The sequence below is a fragment of the Salvelinus namaycush genome, chromosome 14 (assembly GCF_016432855.1).
Source record: "Salvelinus namaycush isolate Seneca chromosome 14, SaNama_1.0, whole genome shotgun sequence".
Lineage (NCBI taxonomy): Eukaryota > Metazoa > Chordata > Actinopteri > Salmoniformes > Salmonidae > Salvelinus > Salvelinus namaycush.
The window spans coordinates 24119739-24146317 of record NC_052320.1 but is presented as its reverse complement, the minus strand read 5'-3'; the positions used below and the strand labels follow the sequence as shown (position 1 = coordinate 24146317).

At 40.1% G+C, this 26579-nt stretch overlaps 1 protein-coding gene across 2 annotated transcripts; it reads right to left on the bottom strand.

The window, feature by feature from the left end:
• Nucleotides 1–749: 749 nt before the first annotated feature.
• tmem201 (transmembrane protein 201) lies at nt 750–26241 on the bottom strand. 2 transcript variants are annotated; one of them, XM_039008258.1, is made up of 11 exons: nt 26028–26241; nt 22523–22643; nt 12678–12872; nt 12366–12545; nt 11736–12100; nt 11317–11520; nt 4755–4984; nt 4123–4185; nt 2472–2759; nt 1826–1960; nt 750–1465 (listed from the first exon to the last, which is right to left on the bottom strand). In XM_039008258.1, the coding sequence occupies exons 1-11, from the start codon at nt 26135–26137 to the stop codon at nt 1371–1373; spliced, it is 1986 nt and encodes a 661-aa protein (XP_038864186.1). In that variant the 5' UTR covers nt 26138–26241; the 3' UTR covers nt 750–1370. The 2 variants fall into 2 exon arrangements, with proteins under 2 accessions (XP_038864186.1, XP_038864187.1); XM_039008259.1 differs by lacking the exons at nt 750–1465; nt 1826–1960; nt 2472–2759; nt 4123–4185; nt 4755–4984 and having other exon boundaries at nt 7340–11520.
• Between the last annotated feature and the right edge of the window lie 338 nt (nt 26242–26579).

Genomic DNA, 26579 nt, shown 5'->3' with positions numbered 1-26579 from the left:
AACAAGCAATTGTAACTTTTTTCAATGTAAGAGTTACTTTAACATGCTCAGTTGTTCAAGTTGATACATTTTAAGGAGTCAGATATTTATACCAGCAGGAACTACCTTAAATATTACATTACTAGGCCAGGTGATATTTCAGGGACAAGAGAGTACGTTTCAGTCAGTGTTGTGTGAATTAAGATTGCATTGTCTATGCGTAGCCTAACTCCTGACGAAAATAAATGAGGGTGGGGTAAAAATCGATACAGTAGTATCGCAATACTATTTTTGATGATATTGTATTTATTCTATGACTCCAAGTATCAATTTTAAAATGTATATATCATTAACATTATTTAAACTTCTCTAGCTTGTTATTCATCTTTTTAAATGGAGAACCAACATGTTTTCAGCACTTTTATTTCCATGACTGATCAAAACTCCTTTTCTCATGGCTCTTGTCCGTCTGCAGCAGACATGTTGAGCAATATGTTTGGAACATCGACTCGCAATACATATAGAATTGAGAGTCGCAATACATATCGGCACCGAAGTATTGTGATAATATCGTATCGTGAGGTCCCTGGCAATTCCCAGCCCTAGCTTGGACATATGGCAAGATGCATTTGCGAATGTCTTTGGCTGAGCTGCGAACACAAATAGCCAGAGGGGAAAGGATGACTCACCCTGTAATGCTGTCTGTTTTAGGACCATGTCGAGTGATGTCACAGGTTGTGAAGGAACCCCCCCCCCCCCCCCCCCCCCGGTGGTCTACAAGCCAATGTTGCGGCTACGCAAGAGCCTTATGAGATCTGACCTGCCCGTAAGCTCACGCAAACATTCTTGGCACCCATTCCAAATGGGACATTCAAATGTTGTTCCTGCAGACAATGCAACAGCACTACAAAAACATTTTTTCACCCACATACAGGCTGAAAAGTTTCTGTGTGGTGTCATCTCCTCCCCTGTTCGTGTGGGAAAGCTTAAGTGGGACAAAATAATCCTTCCCAAATTGGGGCTAACAAATGTTGTTCTTGCAGACAATTAAAAACGAATACCTGAACACCACAGAAGCTCAATCAGGTAAGAACACTGGCTACCCAGTAGCAGTTCACTGTGTTGAAGCTAACCATCCTATCGCCTTCCTCAAATACATCATATCGAGCAGCTTACTTTAACAAGGAGGTAACATCGAGACCCTACTGCTACAGAGGGATGCCCACTGGATTTCTGATCTTAAAACGCTGATGAACATGTCTACTTAATAAACATATTCTGTCCACAGCTTATTAGCTTGCACATATCATACTCCCATTAAATTGTTGGGGGCATATTATTTATGCAACATTATTTATTTTTATACAGGTTGTGAAGGACCGAGGTGTGTCTCACCAGTTGCGATATAGGTAGAGGGAGGTGAAGAACAAGTTGGCACTCAGGCTCGCTAGGAGGATGCCCGGCCAAAGAGAGCGACCCAAGAGACCTGCAAACCACAACAGAGAAAACAAATGTCAGTGTGACCGACCTGGGTTCAAACCTGGGTTGCCTGTGTGCCACAAGTGTGTTATCTCTCTGAGCTAAAGCCTAGGCATTTTCTCAGGTAACTAGGAAGGCAGGCCTATAAGGCAAGGTTACTCGTCACAAGACCTTGGTTCCGAACCACCTTTAATTTATACGTCTGATTTCATTGAAATGTAGATTGGGTAAATTTCCTTTCAATCTTTCTTATATTTGTCAACCATCATCCATAACCAACCAAGCAATTGAATAATGACAATGTCTTTGGTTAGATCTGATTATTAGATTTCTCTCTATTAGCTCATTACTAGATATCAGTGCTCACCTTTCCATCCGGGGGTGCTGTCCATGCCTCCTGTTGTGGTGTCCACCATACAGGCTGAGGAGCCTGAGGAGCTGCCCCGTCTCTTCTCACGCTCCTCTGAGATTACACTGCCCTCCTGCAGCAAGGAGCTCAAGTCTGGAATCACATCGCAGTGGAGCCACGCGTCAGTCAAACACACATGCACCCGAAGTCATTCCTTTCTCACAGCTTTGACATCGGACTATGTTAAGTGAGTCATCGCTGAACACATGAGATGAAATGGATAGATGCTAACACCAGTAATTAACATAAAGCATAAAAATCTTGAGAATCAGTGTAATCCAATCTCCTTCTCCAAAACACATGTAAATATTAGCCTATACATTTTACCTTTATTATAAGTTTGTTAAAATGTTTATTCTATACTACTGAGCCATTTACTTTATGTTTGTTGTCTTATATTTTATAATTTCTTATTGTTGCATTGGCGAGAATGAAACAGCAAGTTAGCATTTCATTGGATGGTGTATACCACGTGTATCCTACACATACGAATAAAAAAACTTGAAATATCACATTTAGGGTACGATCTTTGAATACAACCCCACATGTTCATGCTTAAAGAAAATACATTCATAAACGCATATCTACACCCAGTGGTTCGTACCATTACTACTGTGGTACGGGGATACGTCTGGCAGGTGGAAGCCTCCGCTGTGAAAAAGGGCGGGCTCTGCTGAGAAGTGGTGTGGCGGGGACGGGGTGGGTGGGGGCTGGTGCTCTGTGTCAGATGAGAAGAGGCGGAGTTTCTGTCCACTGATGTTGAGTCTTGCTGGGCTGATGAGGGGGCGGCGGTGGCGAGAGCTGGAGCTGGACGTGACTGAGCCGGCAACCGAGGTGGTCGGGGAGGGGCCTGGGGATGACGGACGGCTCCCAGACTTCAGGGAAAAATAATCTGCTCCAAAAGAAAAAAGGTGGAAGTTGTTTTAGTCAAATCTATGCAACAACTGCAAAACTCATTGTCTTGTTCTATGTTATTTATAGCAGATTTTAACATGTTACATCGAATGTTTTGCGAGACGATCAAAAAGATCGTTCCTGCTTTTATATATATATATATATATATGTTTTTATGAATATCGCTAGCAACAACAGAAAATTACATGCTTACAGTAGAAAATACAATATATTATTTGGTGTCAACTATCTCAACTCTAAAATTGAGCAAATTACACTAATTGGAGCAAAGTATACTGACTGGAGTTTCTAAAGCCTTGCTCACACTGCAGGCCTTTATGCTCAAATTAGTTTTGTTTTTCGAATCCGTTTTCGACCACTGACCGTCCAGACAGCAAGTTACAAGTGACCAAATCGGATGTGTGCGTGTTCAGGCTATGCTAGTTGTCATAGTAATGACGCGTGTGTGTGCAGTGGTATAGGCTGATCGGTGGTAGTGCGTGTGCTTCCCATCACTCAGAAGTTATGTAGCAAGCTAAGTTGACAACAGTGCCTGCGCCATGGACCGTTTCCCAGTTGCTTTGAATGTTCAAAATCATAGGGTAAGAACACTTAAAGCCTCAAAGGATAACATGATCCAACTTTCAAAATGAGTCCTTTTTGGCTAGTCACAGCAGTCAACTAGCTAGCTGTTTAGCGCTCTAGCACATTCACTCATTTGTTTGAAAACAATTAACAAGCTAGTTAGCTACCACGTGTTCTAGTTAAACTGTCAACAGAATAGCGAGAAAGCAACAAGATATGTTGAATAAGTCTAAAAACCACTTGAGGACAAATACAAAATTGCAAATAAATAGGATTTGAGTCACTTCAAACTTCCATTGTGAACAAGGCTTTACATAGGCTTTGAAAAAGCACCTGTGAGTACCAGTCACAGCAAGTGCTACTGGCTGCTAGTACTGCTACTGGCTACTTGATTTAAGACATTCAATTTTGGCTAACACATTGCTCCTTTGTTTACACAGCTGCTATTAGCAAAAATGTGTTTAGAGTAAGCCTATTAGTTAGAAAGGTATGTTAGAGTTTAAACTTCTTCTCCCAAGTATAATGTGGGGTCAAAATAAAAAACGATCTGACAAATCTATTATTTTAAAATGGTTATTACTTCTTCTTGCTATTATCATTCACCTGATTAGACAAAACTTTTTTGCTAACATATGGGTCACCGGTTTGCCTGGGTGGGGGTCTCTGTGCAAGAAAAGGTTACCTTAAATTGTTCTACTGCAAGAAAAAAAAAAAAAAAAAACAGGGAGAGTTGTAGATACTCTAAATTGCAACATTTATCCACTGCTCAATATTACCTGAAGGTGGGGAGTCTTTGCACTGTGAAGGTGGCCTACTTCCACTGAACAGGTAGCCGGAATCTAAAATACATGAGCACACTATCAATTAGAACAGGGTTTCCCGAACTTGGTCCTGAGGGCTACCCCTGGGTGCACATTGTTTTTTGCTCTAGCACTTACACAGCTGATTCAAATAACCAACTCATCATCAAGCTTTGATTATCTGAATCAGCTTTGTAATGCTAGAGCAAAAAACAAGACGTGCACACAGGGGAGGGATCCAGGACCGAGTTTGGTAAACCCTGAATTAGAACATTTCCCGGTCAAATAAACCTCCATGCAACATGCATACAAAACAATGTAAGTCATTCAGTGATCTCTGTAGCCATGTTTTAGAATTCTACTAGCTAGTTACCAATGTTGTGAAGCATGTAATAACCGCGCCACATAACCCTGTTACTGCCTTATGTCATTGTACTGTCCTCTTTATGGTATAACTAATTTGATAGTCAGCCAAGAAAGTACCATAGAAGTGCAAGCTACACAGTTAGATATGAACACCGGGTGGCGCTGAATCACAGTGCATAGAATGAAAGGCAGAACAGTCATGTACAGGATCCGAAAGACAACTAAGGCGCCAGCCATCTTACCTGTTCTGGCGAGGGATGGGATGGTGCCGAGGTACAGGGCTCGGTTGAGGCGACCGGGCAGGGAAGAGGGAGAGGCTTTGCGTTCTCGGGGGCTCTTCTGTCGATTGATGAGCTGGGAGAGGTTTGGGGGTGGAGTGGGGATGAAGGTAGAGGAGGAGCCAGGGGAGATGGGAGAGAGCAGGGGAGCCTGGCCACCATACAGCGAGTCCACGGAGCTACCGGAAAGGTACCTGCAACAGAAGAAGAGCACAATCGATCCACCACTGAACTCGACACCTCTGCAGATAGCTATGCGAATTGAAAATCAGTAACAGGGTTTTCCTTCCGTTTTTTGTAAATACATTAATCAAAATGGAGAAGAGACTTTGCAGGTAGAGGTGGTTTGGGGGATTTTAATACAGCCAATATTGTTAACAATAGTGGTGACAATTCCAAATCAAATTATCTGTATTGCCCTCCAGACAAGTATTTCTTAAAAGGCCCAGTGCAGTGAAAATTCAGTTTTATATCATATTGTACAACTGATGAAACGAACACTGAAAGTGTGAAAACATGTGATCAGTGTTATTTCCTGATAGATTGTATTTTCAACCAGCAACTACATAGGACCTTCTAATCAGCATGGTGACATCACCATGTGGTAAATTGGTTAATAGACCAAGAGTTCCACACCTCTGCCAATAACAGCTAGTTTTCCCCTCTCCACTCAGTCCACTCCCAGACAGTCCTAGCAGAATTGTTGCTTGAGAATCTTTTAGCTAAAAAGCTGTTTTCGCCCCTTTTTATTGTAAATGTATTACGTTAAGGTACTTAATTGTTACCCTAAAATGACTGAATGTCAAAATAAAAATGGCAGCCTTGTGCCTTTAGCCATTTTTAATACTGTGAAATCTATTGTGCTAGAAATGTGCTTTGTAAATACAATTAATATTACAACTGTAAAATAATATTTGATTATTACTTTAGATGTAATATTAATAATTGTATTTGTAAAGGTCCAACTAGTCAAATTGAAGGATAGCGCAAACAATTTCCGCAAAACAGAAACAGACCATTGAAAATGAGCTACAATGATACCTGCATTGCCTCCTGTACATAAATTATAAAAAGGTGGGGGGGAGAAAAACAAATCGAGAAGGTTCACATTGGACTTAACAGTGGATTAAAGTTAGACCTTGCATCCATAGCTTTGTTTATGAATTTGAGTGGTTAGATTTCTCCAGCCCCATCCCTCAGCCAAAACACTTGCGGGATGACCACTGTTGTGTTAACTGCAGATTGCCACTTAGTAAGGTCAACTCGACATCATTAATGAAGGTAGGCCTATTAAATCCTGGTTGAGGTCGATGACAGTAATCCTTTGTCCGAAAATTGGTGACCTAGAGTATACCTCAATCCACCCTGCCAATACTTTTTCAAGTGTACATTAAGGCAATGGTCAGACAAGATCAAACAACCCTTCTATCCAGCAGTGAATGTTAGACACGGGATATTGTGTATAGTGATGAAGCTATATGTAAATAGGAGCCATTGACAGTCTATCCCAGCTGTCTGACAAACATGAACCAGTTGACAGTGCCTGTTATACTAGTAGGCTAGTGGCAAACACAGAACAATTCATAAAAGATCTTAGTCAGGAGTACACACACAACTGCCACGTCCATTTAGTAGCTTACTTACATTCAGTACACAACATTTATTTAAGCAATATGGCACGAGGAGTGGTATATGGCCAATATACCACGGCTAAGGGCTGTTCTTATGCATGATACATGGCGGGGTGCCTGGATACAGCCCTTAGTCGAGGTATATTGGCCATAAACCACATACTTCTGAGGTATCATATTGCTATTATAAACTGGAAACCAACATAATTAGAGCAGTAAAAATGTATGTTTTGTCATACCCGTGGTATACAGTCTGATATACCACGGCTGTCAGCCAAATCAGCATTTCAGGGCACGAACCACCCAGTTTATAAATAGATCTAAACAATGTTATATAACATACAGTACACCAGCGTTTCCCAAACTCAGTCCTCGGGACCCCAAGGGGTGCATGTTTTGGTTTTTGATCGAACACTACACAGCTGATCAAAGCTTAATGATTAGTTCATTATTTGAATCAGCTGTGTAGTGCTAGGGCAAAAAACTAAACGTGCACCCCTTGGGGTCCCGAGGACAGCGTTTGGGAAACACTGCAGTACACTATACCCCCTTCAAATCTAGGCTACTTGGCGCTGACAGAATGTAGTGCTCTCTTCCTAAGCACATGAAAAAAAAGGAAGTAGGCTAGACTATAGTAGTTAAGGTGAAAACCACAGAAATGTATTTTGTAAAAGGTCAAAACACAGGATTAACAGTGACCGGAACATCAGACATCCTTTTCTGACAATTGCACCTGTTGAATGTCCACCGTTTGTCAGTGACCACTATGTGCAGGTGATTGCAAACACACAATAGCTACTTGCTACTTTTAGCTGTTTCTCTTTGCGGTGTGTCTGAGCTATAACATTCTTTTAAGGTAAGGGTTAAGAACAGGTCAGGCATTTTTCTCACAAAAGAATGGGATAAATAGAAAAGGCATAACATTTCAGTAATTTATTTAATTTGATTTACAGTGATCCAGCATACATGGTTTACTAATACAAAATGAACCCAATAGGCTATATGAAGGGTAGTGACAACCTACAATATTCAAGATGCAGTACCCAAGAGAACGTGTTTCAGTTGGAATATGCTGCTGTTATATTTTAGAATGGACGGAATAGCTTAAATAGTTGCTTTACCAAAAATATAGGAAATTCACATAAATGAGCATTGGATATTACATGAAAGCTTATATTGTATGTTTTGGAATACGCATTAATCCTTCCATACTCATAAATTAATGATAAGATAAAGTACCATAAATTATTTGGTGTATTAAAAGGGATAGTTCAGCCAAATAACATATTTATATTTTTGTTTCCTTACCTGTAAAGTAGTCTTTGGACAAGAAGAGGTAAGGAAACAAATGGATTACTTATTTATTTTGTAATTGGTCTGAACAATCGTTTTAATCTTGGGGAAAACGTCAATCTCCCTTCAGGGTACTGAATCTTTTAGTGTTCCAGCACTGCAACACATACACAGTATAAAAAGGTAAGCAAAAAATGCACTAGATTCGCAACTAATTAGTTCTTACTATCACATTGTTAGCGGCACACATAAATAATGGGCACAAATAGTTTTAAGTTTCATAACCTACAGTCGCCAATTTGGCATGAACTAAAATAACTATCACGTAATCCCTTGTTACTATGGTGAATAGAAACATGCATAACATACACATAAGTGACACTAAGAGACGTATACTCACAACAGTTAAAAGAATAAGGTTAGGCAAAAAATGTTTGCTAAAAACATTGGTTGAGATAAACAATAGTTGTTAGTATCCATTAAATCAGGTATACTAGCATACTCATATGATGCAAAACATGAAGAGTCAAGTACGATTTCATAGGCAAATGCCAAACTACTAACAGAGGGAAATGTGCTAGAACCAGTTAAATACATTTGGCATTGTAACGCGTATTACATAAATATTAGCTACATACTCATAATATTTTTGCAGACTGAAAACTCTGTCAAAGCAATGTAACAATAATTGGACAGCATCTGTATCACAGAAATCCAGATTTTCACAACCGACTGTGGGTATTGTCTCAAGCTAGGTTTCCAGCCAATTAGCGAAAGATTTAATGATATTCTAAAATCTGCAGAAAACAATATGCACGTGTTTCCATCAAACTGACTTACTGCACAAAATTAACTTTTGCGGTTAAATTCCCATGTACTGAATTTAAAAAATACAAGTTAAACGAGTTTCCATCTCTGATGGTTTTGTCAAAAACTGTTGCATTAAATAGCAAATGTGCCCACTATGGTCTTGACACATGCACTCTTGACAACAGCTGGCAGATACAGTGCTGGTAGGCTACCAACATGAGATTATTATGGATAAGAGACAGATTATTTGTCAAAACGGCAGCCAAGCATCGATGATTATGTCACCAGAACAACACCCTCGATATTTATTGGAAAGGAGAAGCTCATCACCATGCACTTTCACCACTGAAGTTCATCAGAATTTATTTAATCTGGAGCCTAATAAACTGCATGCAAACCGAGTCGTGGTGAGAGGACAACACATAGCGTAACGCCAAGTTTATATTCAATATGATGTGTTTAATATCAATATTTTTACAAAGGCGTTTCCACCGTCATTACTCTCAGAATTTGAACAAATAGTCTGTCGACATTTATAAAATATAGTACCGGAATTTACTGTTTCCATCAGCCCGGTCGTGACTTTTTTCATGCGTCAGGTAATTCATCCAAAGGAAACGGTTAGATGGAAACCTGGTTACAGATGCTGTACTTGGTACATAAAACAAAAAGTTGAGAATACAACACACAAGTTATGAGTTGGTGCAGTAATGTTACTCTCGAGTACAATCTACAGTCGTTCTTCACATCTATCATTTAAATAGTCATTTTTCACAAAAAAAAAGAAGATACACATGAATAGTTATAGCATGTTATGAGTAGCATTCCTACATCACCTTCTAAAGCTACATTAAACACAAAGTATCATCAAACCCAATATTAGTGCATGCTTGAGGGCTGGGGAGCTGTCAGTGGATTTTAATAGCCTACATATTGTAAATATGGTGCTGTGGATGAACACAAAATTAGGAGGGTAAAGTGGAGGCAGATAGCAGTATAGTTAGGCCTATTACTTTCTCTAAAATATGGATTAGCATATGCTTTACAAGAGGATATTGAATTCTACATCAGAACCTAACATGCAAAGACAGAAAGTTAGGGAGGATTGGCATCTCAAATTTCCTCTAAAGACTGCCACAAATTTACCACCCTGGGGGATATTTTTTTTTTAAAATACTTGTGTACACAGAATATGAAAAATACTTTTTAAAAAATCTTCAGGAGAGCACCCTGTACCTGGGGAAACTACATATGAACTGTATACAGCTTTCACTTAATCATAAGCTTGTTTGTCTTCTTTATACAACTAGGCAAGACCTGTGCTACACAACAGTAGAGAAATACAGGTCAAAAGCAGTGGCACTTTTGAGTTTCAACACCAAGAGTAGTCAGTCTTTTTGCTATATTGGTAAAGATGTGTCAACAAAACCTTTCTTCACAACACCTACCCAACTATCGTTTCATTCAAAACTTCAAGAATAAATTCAGTATGCCAGGAAAGCCAACCAACACCATTATATCAGTGTGGACTTTATAGTTGCAAAACAAAAGGGCAAAATATTTTAGGTAAAAAGCAGTGATGTAACAATATTTAGCCTCGCGTTTTAACAATGAGACACCTCGTCACCCAAGCTTATCACAGTGGCTAGATATCCATCATTATTGTGAAATAGGCTCGGTCAAACAAACCATACTGTTTTTACAGTGCAAAACTTGTGATGAATTTCTGAATTCAGCACAACTGGACTTGATACTGGTGTAGGGCACGGGCATTAAACATTAAAAAAGCTCATGTGAGATATCTTGTTGCAGGTGCATGGGAAAAATACAATAACTTCAAAGAGAAACCCGCACATGGGACTTGGGCAAAAGACTATGGGCTCCATTTTACATGCGTAGTGCAGCCCAGGCAGTGAGCAAAGTATACTGGACGGCAAACAATCCTGGGTTTTGAATAATCTCCGCAACTAGAACACAAATATTGTGTGCATGCTGGCGAGCTACTCAATTTGATTCCGGGAACAGTTTTTTCGCCCCAATCTAAACTAACTAGTCCTCTGCCAAAGCCTGTCCCCAGACTCTCTCCTTCCAAAACGTTTATTAGTCCACCAAATACAAAACGTACAGCACACAACTGGAGGCATCGGACGATATTGTCAAACTACTTCGCCGGCTAGCAAGTGTTATAGAACTTTCAGATTAAAATCACTTTCCCACTACAATCACTACCCCAGGATTCGTCACAATATTCAGGTTTTGAAATAAAATGACTCACTCTTAGGCCTTCGATTAAATTTGATAGGCGTGGTTTGCCCAGTCAAAATGTTGTATTAGCCATCAGGGTTTTAAAAACAAGATTGAGGCTTGAGCCATGCTAATGTCAAAGAAAAAGGCAGCACCTCGATCTGTTCATATCTGTTACACAGACAATTGATTTCGATTTTCTAAGTTAAATATATATATTTTTTCAAAAGTCCAAAAATACAGCTACAATTTAAGTGTTAGCTATGCTCCATGCTTAATGGGAGTCCCTGTGTAGTTTAGATAGGGTTGTTGGTAAAATTACTTTTCAAATCAACAGGATAAATCAGAAAGCTGCATTATACAACCAATGCCAAGTAAGAAATCTTCAGATTAGGCTAATAACATGTGTATCAATTAGTTGGTTAATATCAGCAAAGGCGGGAAAGTCATATGCGTTATAGAAACATATCCTATGTGTTCACAAGTGGGTCCTAGTGTATTCGGTGGGTCTTATAAATACATTTAAGTGTCACTGTTCAGATTCTGACCTTCGACCTCTCGCTCTTCTCGGGCCCATGGATTTGCGTGTTGCCACAGCAGCGGCAAAGCCGACCAGGCAACATAAGGAGGTAGTGCCGAGTTTGACTGTATCCAGCCAGCTTGAGACATCAGCTTTCAGGTATCTCTCCAGCAAGTACAGGCACAAGACCAGGAACCACAGGACAGAGGCCACGGCATCAATTCGCCTCAATCTGAAAAACCAGGAACAAAGTATATAACTACTATCTGGATTTTTTTTTAAACAAAAAGGCACTTTTCAGGCCCTCTTGGACCTTCTCTTAATGCCCAAAAGGTCAAAATTAACAAAGATAATTTCAATTTAAGTAGCCAAAACTCCAGATTCAGGCACCAGTGCATACCCGGAATTGTTCGTCATAGAAACAATGAGCTAAGAGGAATTAATTACCTGACAGGTCCTCCTAGACAGACACCAGTGATACAGGTCAGCAGGCCAATGGAGACCACAGCCATCTGATGGTTGCTTCCATACTGCCAGACAAGCTTTGCATTCTCTACGGCCTCCTTTGGAAGCAGCTCCAGCAGGTCTTGCAACACCTGTCCAGCCTCGCTGCTACCGTTTTTGGGAGTCGATTTGTTGGAGGGAGCAGGCTTTGGAGGGATGATCCCTCCGCTTAGTGTTTGGGGTGCACCAGTGGATGCAGTTTGGTCCCCAGAGCCATACAATGCTGTTGCAACTAGGAAGGCACAGGTGACAAATGCCATGACACGAAGCAATATCACTCCAACTGGTGTGCTGAAGGAGTAGGAGCTCTGTGAAAAAAAGTTTAGAGCGTAAGGATAGATGTAAATTCCTATACTGCCACATCTAGACCCCCTTGTGAAGGTTAATAAAATGTGCACACCTATTTCTACAGAGTATTCAATTTATCCACTTAATTTCTTGCTGAAACTCATCAAAAAACCTGACAGTGGTAAATGCATTTATATTTCTTAGAAGATCATTTTCTACTATAAGTATAGTGCTGATGCTTGCTCAACAGTCTTATCAGATGGACTTGTCTCCATTGAAAGTGACCTTTACGAATGCTTTGTCACAGTCTCTGCTGCGTCTGAGCTGGTGGCTGAAGAGCACAGCCCGGAGCTGGCGGTTCTGGTGCTTGATGTAATACTCCACGGCCGTCTGACAGGGTCTGCACAACTTGTAGGTCTGCTCCACGTGGTGCTTGTACACCTCAATCTCCTCATCATAGTTCTCCTAGGGTAGGGAAACCAAAATAGAATTGTTGTTTTTCCTAATGACCACATTGGCTTTATACAAACTCACCGTGGATCACACACACTGCAGTTTTCCACAAATCAAACAGTAAAAAATAATAATAATACATACATCTTCCCTTGGGATGAATGAGGCCAACTGCTTGATCTTGACAGACTGGTTGTTGTTGCATTTTTTGCACAACAGCATCTGACAGTTGACCCACTGCAGCGTCTTTGGTGTCTCAGGCAAGGGCACGCCGGCAGACACGCCATGGTTTAGATGCTCCGAGAATTGAGCAGGAATAGGTTTGTTGTAGTCGCCATTCTAGAAGAAGCAAGCAAGACAAGTACAAGGACCAAAGTGAGGCTCTGGGATTCTTGAAAGATGGGACCATTTATGTTTTTTCCTAATATTAACAATATTGAAATATTTTTTTGAAATAAATATTTTTATATACCTAAGTATCAGCTATCATCCCATGTAAAGGAACAATCTAATTAAAAGCTTTTTTCATTAAATGCACCTAACTGTATTCATGTCAACTCCGTCAGACACCATAAAAGGCATTTTATCATCGTTGTCCAACAAGTGTTTAAAGGCCTTGATTGTTTCATTCCAACATCACATTATTCAAATATTTTATGCAAATGTATTTTGTTTTATGCCACTGTATAATGCTCCAGGGGGGGCAATTTCATTAGCATTTTGGCATGTTTTTCTAGATTCAGAACATAAAACAAGATTTATAACGCAAACATTATCCCTTATGTCTAGCACAGCAAATACTTCAATAAATGAAGCATTTATTGCTGGACAATTATTAATATTCTGATTAAATGTTAATCATCTATTTTAAAGCGATGCTAGAACTGTTCTGTATAATTTCAGCCAGTAATTTTGAAAGTGGCACTCACAAACCAACCTCTCAATTAGGTAAGCTGTTTTAGCCTGAAGACTATTCTCCTGCTTTGGTATATTTCAGTCATTGCAAGTCCTGAAGAGCAGGAGTGTGAAGGGTTTTGTACCAGCCCAGCGTTAACACCTGATTGAAATAATCACTGTACATTAGATCCGTAAATCTGAGGCCTCACGTTTAATCCCACAAATAAGGACCCCGTCTGGTGCCACTACAGTTATACATAGAGATCAATGATCAATTTAAACAATTTTACTCTGCGTTATACACCTCTGAATCTTCTCAAGACCCTTTGCTGATGGATTCATTCTTTAACTTCTTATGGCTGGGGGCAGTATTGAGTAGCTTGGATGAATAAGGTGCCCAGAGTAAACTGCCTGCTACTCAAGCCCAGAAGCTAAAATATGCATATAATTAGTAGATTTGGATAGAAAACACTGAAGTTTCTAAAACTATTTGAATGATGTCTGTGAGTACAACAGAACTCATATGGCAGGCAAAAACCCGAGAAAAAATCCAACCAGGAAGTGGGAAATCTGAGGTTTGTAGTTTTTCAAGTCATTGCCTATCGAATATGCAGTGTCTATGGGGTCATATTGCACTTCCTAAGGCTTCCACTAGATGTTAACAGTCTTTAGAACCTTGTTTGATGCGTCTACTGTGAAGGAGGGGTGAATGAGAGCTGTTTGAGTCAGGGGTCTGGCAGAGTGCCACGAGATCAGTCTTGCGCGCTCCCGTGAGAGTTAGCTGCGTTCCATTGCATTTCTACAGACAAAGGTATTCTCCGGTTGAAACATTATTGAAAACTTATGATAAAAACATCCTAAAGATTGATTCTATACTTCGTTTGACATGTTTCTACGGACTGTAATATGACTTTTCGTCTGAACTTTCGCCTGGACTTGCCTGCGCCTCCTGAGTTTGGATTTGTGTACTAAACGCGCGAACAAAAAGGAGGTATTTGGACATAAATGATGGACTTTATCGAACAAAACAAACATTTATTGTGGAACTGGGATCCCTGGAAGTGCATTCTGATGAAGATCATCAAAGGTAAGTGAATATTTCTAATGCCATTTCTGACTTCTGTTGACTCCACAACATGGCATGTACCTGTATGGCTTGTTTTTGTGTCTGAGCGCCGTACTCAGATTATTGCATGGTGTGCTTTTTCCGTAAAGTTTTTTTGAAATCTGACAGCAGTTGCATTAAGGAGAAGTTTATCTAAAGTTCCATGTAAAACACTTGTATCTTTTATCAATGTTTATGACTATTTCTGTAAATTGATGTGGCTCTCTGCAAAATCACCAGATGTTTTGGAGGCAAAACATTACGCGCCAATGTAAACTAAGATTTTTGGATATAAATATGAACTTTATCGAACAAAACATACATGTATTGTGTAACATGAAGTCCTATAAGTGTCATCTGATGAAGATCAAAGGTTAGTGATTAATTTTATCTATATTTCTGCTTTTTGTGACTCCTCTCTTTGGCTGGAAAAATGGCTGTGTTTTTCTGTGACTAGGTACTGACCTAACAATCAGATGGTGTGCTTTTGTCGTAAAGCCTTTTTGAAAATCGGACACTGTGGTGGGATTAACAAGATTACCTTTAAAATGGTGTAAAATACTTGTATGTTTGAGGAATTTTAATTATGAGATTTCTGTTTGAATTTGGCGCCCTGCACTTTCACTGACTGTTGTCAAGTCGATCCCGTTAACGGGATCTCAGCCGTAAGAAGTTAATGGCTTGAATATGATTTCAATTGATACAGACTCCCATGACTGTCTAGAAGAATAATCTACACCTGAGGAGATTGCAACAGCAGTGTCCGCAATGAAAAGTGATAAATCACCGGGTCCGGATGGTTTTCCAACTGAATTTTACAGGACGTTTTCTGGTCTGCTTTGCACATTCTTGTCTCAATTATTTGCAGAGTGCCTTAATACCTCAAAGCTACCGCCTAGTCTTTATCAGGCTTCAATTTCATTACTATTAAAGAAAAACAAAGACCCACTGGAATGTGGATCCTATTGCCCAATCTCGCTTTTTAACTGTGATTACAAAATCCTAGCCAAGCTTTTAGCCATCCGTATGGAAGGCTCGCTGCACCAAGTAATACACTCTGACCAGACTGGCTTTGTGAGAAATAGGCATTTGATTTTCAATATTAGACACCTTATGAATATACTGTACTCCCCAGCGTCGGGGGACCCGGAGGTGGTGGTCTCACTTGATGCGGAAAAAGCTTTTGACCGCGTTGAGAGTGGGACTACCTAACAGCTGCCCTTTATAGATTTGGCTTAGGCCCCAAATTCATTGCGTGGATAAAGATTCTTTATTTTTCTCCCATGGCTTCGGTACGGACTAACAACTTGTCCTCTGACTATTTTCCCTTGCAGCGCGGATCCAGACGGTTGTCCACTCTCCCCCTTGTTGTTTGCTCTGGCAATCGAGCCTCTCGCCATTGCACTACGATCTAATGATGCCATTCAAGGTATAATCAGGACGGGCTTAGAGCAGAAAGTCTCGCTATATGCTGACGACCTCCTTTTGTTTATCTCCAACCCTTATACCTCATTACCATGTGCCTTATCTGTTCTTAAAAAGTTTGGATCAATCTCAGGGTACAAGCTGAATCTAGGCAAGAGTGAACTTTTTCCTGTAAATAAGGCTGCTTTAAAGTCCTCTTTTGCAAGTTTTCAGTTTAGGATTGTCCAGGATCAATTCACCTACTTGGGAGTTAAAGTGACAAGGAAATATTCAAATTTGTTTCAGGAAAACTGTTGCTCTAGCAGACAGTTTGAAACAATCTTTTACTTTTTGGAATTCGCTACCTCTTTCTCTTATTGGAAGGATTAATGTCATTAAAATGAATGTGTTGCCCAAATGTTTATATTTATTTCAATGTTTACCCATTTTTATTCCAAAATCTTTTTTTAATTCACTGGATCAAACATTCATGTATTTTATTTGGGATGGCAAGGTACCATGGATTGGTAGAAGACATTTACAGAAGCCAAAGGAACTGGGTGGTTTAGCTCTACCAAATTTTCAGACATACTATTGGGCTGCAAATTTCAGAGCCCTTTTGTACTGGCTGCAGACTGATCCTACTGGCCCTAGATTACTCTGGGTCCAGATGGAGTCTGAATCATGTAAACCTACAGCACTTTCTTCTGTGTTGTGCTCTTCTCTCCCAGTGTCCCTAGGCAAAAGGTGTGTCAACCCAATTGTAAAGCAGTCTCTTAAAATGTGGAATCAGTTCCGTTTAGCCTTTAGCCTCCAAGGCTTTTCTCAATCAGGCCCAATCAATCAGAACATATTATTTCCTCCATCTTTGAATGATGGGGCTTTTGCCATCTGGCACTCACTAGGCCTCTCCTCACTAGCCCAATTATTCTTTGATACATTTGCATCTTTTGCTCAGCTACAGGAAAAGTTCCACCTCCCCCAATCCCACTTTTTCCGCTATCTCCAGACTAGGAACTTTGTCAGAGCTAACACACCTGGATTTCCCCATAGGCCTGCGAATACAGCTATAGAGAGCATCTTTGAGCTGAACAAGCTTCCTAGGGGTGCAATTTCAGATGTATATGCAATCATTAATGACTTACAGAACCTTTCTTTGGTGCCTTTAAAGACTCGATGGGAAAAGGATTTGGGGGAGGAACTTGGGGAAGACACCTGGGAATCTGTGCTGCACAGGGTGCATTCGTCCTCTTTTAGCACTACACAGCATCATTCAATTCAAGGTGGTTCACCGTATCCACCGGTCCGGGGCCAAACTTGGAAGAATATTCTCAGATTTTGATCCTACCTGTGTCAGATGTAAAATGGAACCAGCCACACTGTTGCATATGTTTTGGGGCTGTCATAAACTGTCAGGTTTCTGGGAATTAATATTTAAATGTTTCTCTGATATATATGGACACTGTTATAGATCCGTCTCCCCTCAAAGCCCTTTTTGGTGTACTGCCCATAGGTACCCCCCTGTCAAGAATCCAGTTGGACACTTGCTTATACAACTCTTTTAGCTAGACGGCTAATACTACAGAACTGGAAGATGGCAGCTCCCCCATCTTATAAATATTGGGTGAGAGATGTGATGTGTTCTCTGAAACTAGAAAAAATGTAATTCAATACACGTGGGAACCCCAAACTGTTTTATGAGGCTTGGGCTCCATTCCGGTCTTACTTTAAACAGGCCATCCTCTGATGGCATTCATATTAAAACAAAAATAAGTCTGTATTTGACTCCCCTGTGACTTAAGGGTTGAATGAGCATTTCTTCGTGTTTTTTTTGGGGGGGGGGGGGGGCGCATTAAGGTTGATGTGCTTATTGATTGTGTCCTGCGGATGCCTTGTTCGGTCAGAGACTAAAATGTGAGCTTTTTTTTTTTTTTTTTAAGCATTGTAAAGTTATTTTTTGGTCCAGTGGATGGTCGGTCTGTGGCCATGACTGTGAGTGGTTGCATTTCTCCACCCCTATCCCTTGACTGTTTACAGGAACAATGGTGAGGTGTTTTCTCTGTCCCTGTACTACAGATTGCCCTTTAACCTTTGTAGCCTTCTGCCTGGTGTGTTTAACTTGTCTAAAGTACTGTATCTTTAAAGCTAATTATTTGTATTTTTTTTAATTTTATTTTTTCTAGTTGAGTATATTATTTATATTGTTTTGTCTTGTGTGTTAAACTGAATAAACAGAGTTTTCAAAAAAAAGAAATAATCACTGTAACAGGCAATGATTTGTAATCAGTTATGAGCTGGGCTGTAACAAAAGCTTGCACACACTCCTGCCTACCAGATATGGAGTTGTCCACCCTTTTTTGCTATTTTATTAGGATCCCCATTAGCTGTAGCAAAAGCAGCAGCTACTCTTCCTGGGGTGCACACAAAACATGACATAATACATACATTAATAAACAACAGCTCAAGGACAGAACTACATAAAATCCCATTAAAAAAAAAAATGTAATAAAACGTACACGTAGCCTACATATCAATACATACACAAACTATCTAGGTCAAATAGGGGAGAGGCGTTGTGCGGTGAGGTGTTGTTTTATTAAAAAAATGTAAACCAGGTTTGCTGTTAATTTGAGCAATATGAGATGGAACGGAGTTCCATGCAATAATGGCTCTATATAGTACTGTACGCTTTCTTGAATTTGTTCTGGATTTGGGGACTGTGAAAAGACCCCTGATGGCATGTCTATGCAAATAATTTGGGATTTTCAACACACTGTTTCTTATAAAAAGAAGTGATGCAGTCAGTCTCTCCACAATTCTTAGCCAAGCGAGACTGGCATGCATTGCATGTATATCAGCCCTGTCATTACTTTGCCCTAAGTCATTACTCGGCACAATGGGTACAACTGATGGTATTGATCTATAACGCATGCTCCACTCTTTAGTTGAAGTTGAACTTGTTGTCTTGTGCCAAAGTGGCAGCTGCTAAGGGAGCAGTGGCAGACCAGACGACTGCAGCCAAGGCAGCACTGGTCCACACCTGTCGGGTGAGTAGTATTGGTTGGTACAGTATGTGCCTCCCTGCTGAAAAAAACAGCATAGACCAGCCTAAATTTCAAGCTGGTCTGTCCAGCATGGTCTAGTGGGTTACGCTGACGATGCTGGTGACAAAGTTGGTCTAGCTCAGGGATGGGCAACTGACCCTTTGTAAGCCTACGGATCAATTTCCACAAAAATAAAAATAAAACACCCCATCGGGTTCTCTCCACTTACTGTTGAGACTTAGAATACACAATGTGCAATTTTGAAATTTGGTTGTGCATCAAAAAAAAAAATATTGTTATGTCAGTCACTGACAGTCAATCAAGCAGCCCACATCAGCATTTTTTTTTTTAGATTGATAAGTTAGTCTAGCTAGCCAGCTAAACTTGTAGTAATCATGGTCTAATTACCCCCCCCGGGGGCACCCCAAAGATTTTGTTAGTCACTCACTCAGATATGGTATCATATGTTAAACTGCAAACATTTCTTTCCACCCTATGGTAAAATGCCTAGAATTGTGCAGAAAAACTGCATAATGGAGGATGTAGACATAGCTGCGTATAGGCACGGCTTCCTTATTTAAAGGTTGGTTATGTGTGCATTTGTTTCATTCTGCTGGAGTTGACATCAAAGCAACTATAAATTGTTGAAATTCATATACAAATATTGAACGCATTTAATGAGACAATTAAAAGATGTGCAACATGAAAACATTGTCCCAATTACATTGTGTAATTTTATGGCGGTCCCTAACCAGCCCCAGAGACAGGCTATTGCGATCCAATGTCAAACCAACTTCACCATGGTTGCACATCAGCCAGCTGAAGCCAATTGGCAAATGAAGTTGGCTAGCTGGCTGAAGGAGAAGATCTGGTAAAATATGGTATGTTGCTAATATCATCTAGGTAGCTAGCCCCTTTGCAGAAAATTAGCCTATTCATGACAAAATCCAGTTTTTGGGGGGGGGGGGTCAAAATAGGGCTTGGGTGGTGGACATGGAGTGGGAGTGTCTGCGGGAATGGTCACTGGTGCGGTCGCCAACCAAAATTTTAGAGGCCCTCCTGTTTGCCGTAGTGATAATCAATGGGGGCCCCATGCCATGACAAAAATACCCCCAAATGCATAATTTTGGGCAGACTTGTGCGCACTGTGATAGAAGTGCTTTAGATTCCTCTTTAGAAACACTGGCATAAAAGTTGGTCTAATTTACTCAAAAGTCTAATTATGGCAACAAAAAAACATTTTGTCTGGTAAAAAATCTGAGTGGCTGGAAGATGTTTAAATTATTATTATTTTATTTTTAACTACCTGCCCCAGTGACTGGTGGACCAAAAATATAGATTCAGGCCCGATATACAGCGCATTCGGGAAGTATTCAGAGCCCTTGACCTTCTCCACATTTTGTTACTTTATTCCATTTTAGAATAAGACTGTAAAGTGTTTTTTCCCTTCAATCTACAAACAGTATCCCATAATGACAAAGCAAAAACAGGGTTGCAAGCGTTGCACAACTGTATTTGAGGAGTTTATTTCATTCTTCTCTGCAGTTCCTCTCCAAGTTGTAGAACCATCTTCAATGATGATCAATGGAAACAGGATGCACCTGAGCTTAATTTTGAGTCTCATAGCAAAAAGGGTCTGAATACTTATGTAAATAAGGTATGTTTTTTTATTTTGAATACATTTGCTAAAAAGTCTAAAAACCTGTTTTTGTTTTGTCATTATGGGGTATTGTGTGTAGATTGACGAGGAATTGTTTTTATTTAATCCATTTTAGAATAAGTCAAAGTCAAGGGTCTGAATACTTTCCGAATGCAATGTAGGTCCATTATCTTTTCTACACACTTTACATCTGGTTTTAGTCATTTACACTGAAAATATTAACAAAAAACAGCCCACCCAAGACTTTTGTATGCAGAAAAAACCCTGGATTGTAAATATCTGACTGCTACCACGATAGTAATATGTACAACACCAAAAGCATATAAATAAGCCAACAAAGTGAAATAGAATATGGAACTGTAGATGAAAATGTTCAATATATCTTTCGTTTTGGAACAAGGCAGCTAGTAGCTAGCTGACAGCAAAGGTGTTGGCTAGAGACGAAGTCCAAGAGCTTGCAGGGATTTATCTACTTTGTTGACAATTAGCATTTTCAAAACAGTAAATAGAGCCGAATATATTGATGAATAAGATTGGAATCAGTTCCGTGTTTGACCGCTAGGTTTTATGACAACACAAGTACTCTATAGCTGACCCTGCTCATTCCTGAGCTTGAAATGTTGATCCTTTGCTCAGGACAAGGGCATTTCCTGGCAGAGAAACATGGAAATGAATTCTATGGAAAATTACAAAAACAAACCTTATCCCTTATAAATTTCACCTGAAGCTATTTTTTTAGATCAAATAATACAAATTATATGTCCTTGCCAGACAAGGATTGTCCTGACTTTCATGAATCCCTGAAATGTATATGGCATTATAGATAAGTGTGCAAGTACTATTCAGGGCTCGACATTAACGCTTGTCCTCTTGTCCGGGACAATAAAATAAAAAATTGTCTGACAAGAGAAATAGATTTAAGTTGTCTGAATGGACAAGTAAAAAGAAAAATAATAATCACAAAATCAAACAATAACTCTGATCAGAATTGGATAAGAGGCCAACGCTGGAATAATATTAAAATCTATTTTTCATATACATAAATAAAAAAAGCCTACACGTCAAAGTGTAGGTGATTGGCTACAGGCTCATGTCCAAAACGATGCGGATATGAAACTCCAGAAAATGTTGCCAAACTTTAATGACTTAATTATGCACCCCCCACCCCCAGGCTAAACGCCAGTCATGTTTGTCAAATATAAATAAGGATAATTGTTTCCCGCTAATTGCATTGTGCGCATTGTTGAGCTTATAATATGAAGAAATAAAACTAGATCAACATTTTAAGCTAAATGTCTGTGATCTGTTGCATCAGCCTCATTGCTTCTAAAAACATTTTAATGTGCAGTGGTATGAATTCTGGATCGGTCATCCCAGAGTCAGTTTTGAATCAGACATTTTTTATTGTCCCAGGGATGACGGCACACCTTTCATTTCAAGCCCTGGAGGGAATTATTTTATAAAGACAAAAGTATTTGCTTGTAACTGTAATGTTGCAATACTTTAGAGGCTACCAAGAGGGGCCAACCATCCTCCAGCAGAGCCTTAAAGCGGCAGTGTTGTAACCTACATTTTTGTGTGTTTCTCTAATGGTAAAAAAGATAGTAATGCATTTATTTTGTGTCATACATTGATGTAAAAATGGTGTTCAAGATTTTTGGATAAGTGACTTGGGTAAAAAAACACGACCCCCAAATTTCCGTCCTACTTGTCCTATGGACAAGTGGCTAAAAAAATGTAGTCAAGCCCGGCTACTGATTTGACAAAACAAGATCCATCATGTTGACACGGTCCACCATCTATGACACGCAACAATCAGCTGCATTGACAATCAGTAGTGTAGATTTAATTGTGTGTGCAGTAAGATGAATTGCAGTACCTCCTGGAAGCCGTTGTACTGCTCGCAGTTGGGGCAGTCCCAGCAGTTTCTGTTTCCATATGGGACCACTGAGTCCTGGTTGCAGAACCAGCAATTCACATTGACATGTGTGGGTTTCTTTCTGTATAGGGAAGAGAAGTGTTTAACTTTAGATACACTGTCTAAAGGTGACATTGCTGATCCAGGTAAAGAGCTAGATGCAGAGTTGTGGACTCGAGTCACACATTTGATGACTTGAGACTCAACTTGATAGAAATTAAAATGGCTTGGAGCGTCAAGACTCGGCCCTCGACTTGAGACTGATTACTTGAAATTCTGTCTAGGTTCTCCGTGCATTACTCTCCACCCAGCCAGAGACAGTAGACGCAGCACCGCCTTTACAAAAAAAGTTGGCTAGTGAAACGCACACTCGGCCCTCTGATTGGAGAGGTCGGGTAAGCTAGCAAACAGACTGCTGATTTGCTGTACTGCTATAGAATCGGGTGCAGCGCAAATGTCAAATTGTAGGGCGAGAGGATGGCCATAAATAGGAAGCTCCACAAACAAACTGGTGATCAATAATATTAACTGTTTATTTTGCAAACTCAACAGCAATGGAGCACCAAGCAACAATTACTAGCGTAGGCCTACTGGTCATTTAGCAGGCTATGTCAAAATTGTTGAAATGTATACATTTACTTATGAAGATTGCATTTGGAATTTGTTCAAATTAATTACTGTAGGCGTATCTCTCCACTTGTGATCGCCAAACTCCCACCAGTGGAGGAGAGTGCTTTGTTCTTTTGTTGAAATGTTTGACATTGCTTTCACACATTTAAATGCATGTGGCAAATCTATATTCCATCTAAACCTATAATAATTGCTGGTGTTTCATCATTCCATCCACATACCTTGTCATGGCATTCTTGGTTCAATAGAAAACTGAATATCCAATATAAAACGTTCTAACTATTGAACCAAGCATGCCATGAAACAAACACTTTATTCAGATTTCAATCTTAAAACAAAAAAAGGATGTGGATTGTTCTCCAACCTCCCGATTCAGAATATACCATTTTCATGGCATGCTTGGTTCAATAGCTAGTATTGGTGAGCAAATGTCTCAAATTGAGACCGCACAGACAACCGGTAGAGTATGTTAAGTTTGAATGTAATTGTACGAAACCTTCTGGATTGTAAGGAACATTTACACGATTTTGCAGTCATTCGTTTGAGGCTGTAGATACTAGGGTTGAAACAGTACGTGTATTCGCATTGAACCGTTCGGTACAGGGTCCACGGTGCAGTACGCACTGTGAACCGAACATTACTTTAATCATATATTATAGCTAGGAAAATATATACATATATCATTGTAAAGAAAATATTGCATAAAACAATGGCGTGTAAATTAACATGGGAAAACTATCAACATAGTAATTAGGTTGTATTAAAAAAATATGTAAAGAGTTGTTTCGTCTCGTAGCTGTATGCAGCTCCGCTCATTAGTTATTTCACTCCAGCGAGAACAGAGCTGAGACCGTCGTAGCAGCAATTAGCTGATGAAGGAATTAGCAGTTAGCTAAATGCAAAGGAGCAACATGGCAAGCCAGAACTAGAAGAGGCCCTGGTATCATTCAGGTCTGCCGTCTGGGAACATTTCGGTTTCCCTGTAAACTATAACGGTGATTGCCAGCGAGTGGTGGATAACATTTCTACAACATGTAGGCTCTGTTCATTGCCGATAGACTATTCGAGTGGCAATACGAGTTACATGACAACTCATTTGCGCCGACATCACCCCAAAGTGCCAATCCGTGGGACTACGCGAAAAAAAATCGACCGGCAACCACCTCTTCCCACAGCCTTCAGGCAACAATATGCGGCTGACTACAGTAGGGCTAAAAAAAATCTACGCAGCGATAGCAAAATTCATAGCGGCAAATATGAGACCTTTCTCTGTAGTAGAATGCGGGGTTCAGAAATATGTTTAAACATGTTTAAAATAAAGAACAACTTGAGAGCGAGTTGTCAGAAACGCTGTCTGTTTCTCTACCAGACAGTTGGACTACTTGATCTACAGAGCGGATTCGACCATATTAATGACCTATGGCTCGTATTTCTGTGTGTTATGTTATAATTAAGTCTATGATTTGATAGAGCAGTCTGACTGCGCGGTGGTAGGCAGCAGCAGGCTCGTAAGCATTCATTCAAACAGCACTTTCGTGCGCTTGCCAGCAGCTCTTCGCAATGCTTCAAGCATTGCGCTGTTTATGACTTCAAGCCTATCAACTCCCGAGATTAAGCTGGTGTAACCGATGTGAAATGGCTAGCTAGTTAGCGGGGTGCACGCTAATAGCGTTTCACACATCACTCGCTCTGAGACTTGGAGTAGTTGTTCCCCTTGCTCTGCATGGGTAACGCTGCTTCGAGGGTGGCTGTTGTCGATGTGTTCCTGGTTCGAGCCCAGGTAGGAGCGAGGAGAGGGACGGAAGCTATACTGTTACACTGGTAATACTAAAGTGCCTATAAGAACATCCAATAGTCAAAGGTATATGAAATACAAATCGTATAGAGAAATAGTCCTATAATTCCTATAATAACTACAACCTAAAACTTCTTACCTGGGAATATTGAAGACTCATGTTAAAAGGAACCATCACCTTTCATATGTTCTCATGTTCTGAGCAAGGAACTTAAGCGTTCGCTTTCTTACATGGCACATATTGCACTTTTACTTTCTTCTCCAACACTGTTTTTGCATTATTTAAACCAAATTGAACATGTTTCATTATTTATTTGAGGCTAAATTGATTTTATTGATGTATTATATTAAGATAAAATAAGTGTTCATGGTGGAAGACCAAAGAGTTAATATACCCTCATGTTGCCATGTTAGAAAGGCGCTACCTGGCTGTGCCTGGGACCTCTGTCCCAAGCGAGAGGGTATTCTCCACAGCGGCTGACATTGTCACAGCAAGCCGATATGTGCTCACTGCAGATAATGTGGATACCCTAATCTTAAAGAAAAACTTGAAAATCGGATTATTATTTTTTTCTTCAAGGCACTACAATGTGACTTAATTTTGAAACCGTAACACCACTGTATCGTACCGAACCGTGAGTTTTGTGAACCGTTTCACCACTAGTAGATACCAATTGATTGTATTATAGCCTAATTAAATCAGACTAGGTTATGGCTAGCTTACTACCCGGTGTTAAAATAAATGAAACGTGATACATTCGAAGCGGACATCCTGTAGCGTAATGTTACTAATTTACTAGTCAAAGGCGCGCGCGGGGGCCCACTCGCCACGGACAATGTTAGTTAGCTAGCAGCTATCTAGTTGGTTCATTACCAGTTGACAGGCGATTTGCAGGAATATTATTTGGTCATAGGATCTTATATTCATCGTTTTAGATGGCTGCAACTAATGTTAGTAGTGTATGATTACGTGTTAGTTGGCTCATTAGCTGCGTGAAATATGATAAGCAAACATGACAGACTAGCTAGTTTACTGCATACCTTGTTGCAATTTTGTAAATCAGAGCTCCCCCAGCCATAAAGACCGTTGCTCCGGCTCCTCCGTACATGAATTGAGGATATTCCACGATCAGCTGGTTGAACGCCTCCATTTATTCCCAGTGTTTGGCAGTTATCTAAAACAGAAGTGTATGGCAGCTAGTGTTTATATTTCTAGACATGTATCGAGCATGCACGAGGCAAACTCCGAATTGACCTCTTTCAGAGAGGAAAGAGGCCCCGCCTCTTCTTCGTCTTCTTCTTTGGGATTGGCTTGGAGGATCGCATCCAACGTTAAAGGTGCATAAACCGCCACCTACTGTACTGGAGTGTGAGGCCAGTCATTGCCTACCTACATTAAATTCTCTTCATTAATCCTGTTCCTCTAAGAACGTGGAATAGAGCTCTAGACACCACTTTCCTCCCCCCACTACACCACCCAAACCCCCTCTAGCCTCTCTAACCCTTTCACACAATCTCTCCCAATCTACATCATATATTTTAAATCAAATTAAACAGGAAGAACCAGTGACTGTTCCGGGATTCTTCCGGTGG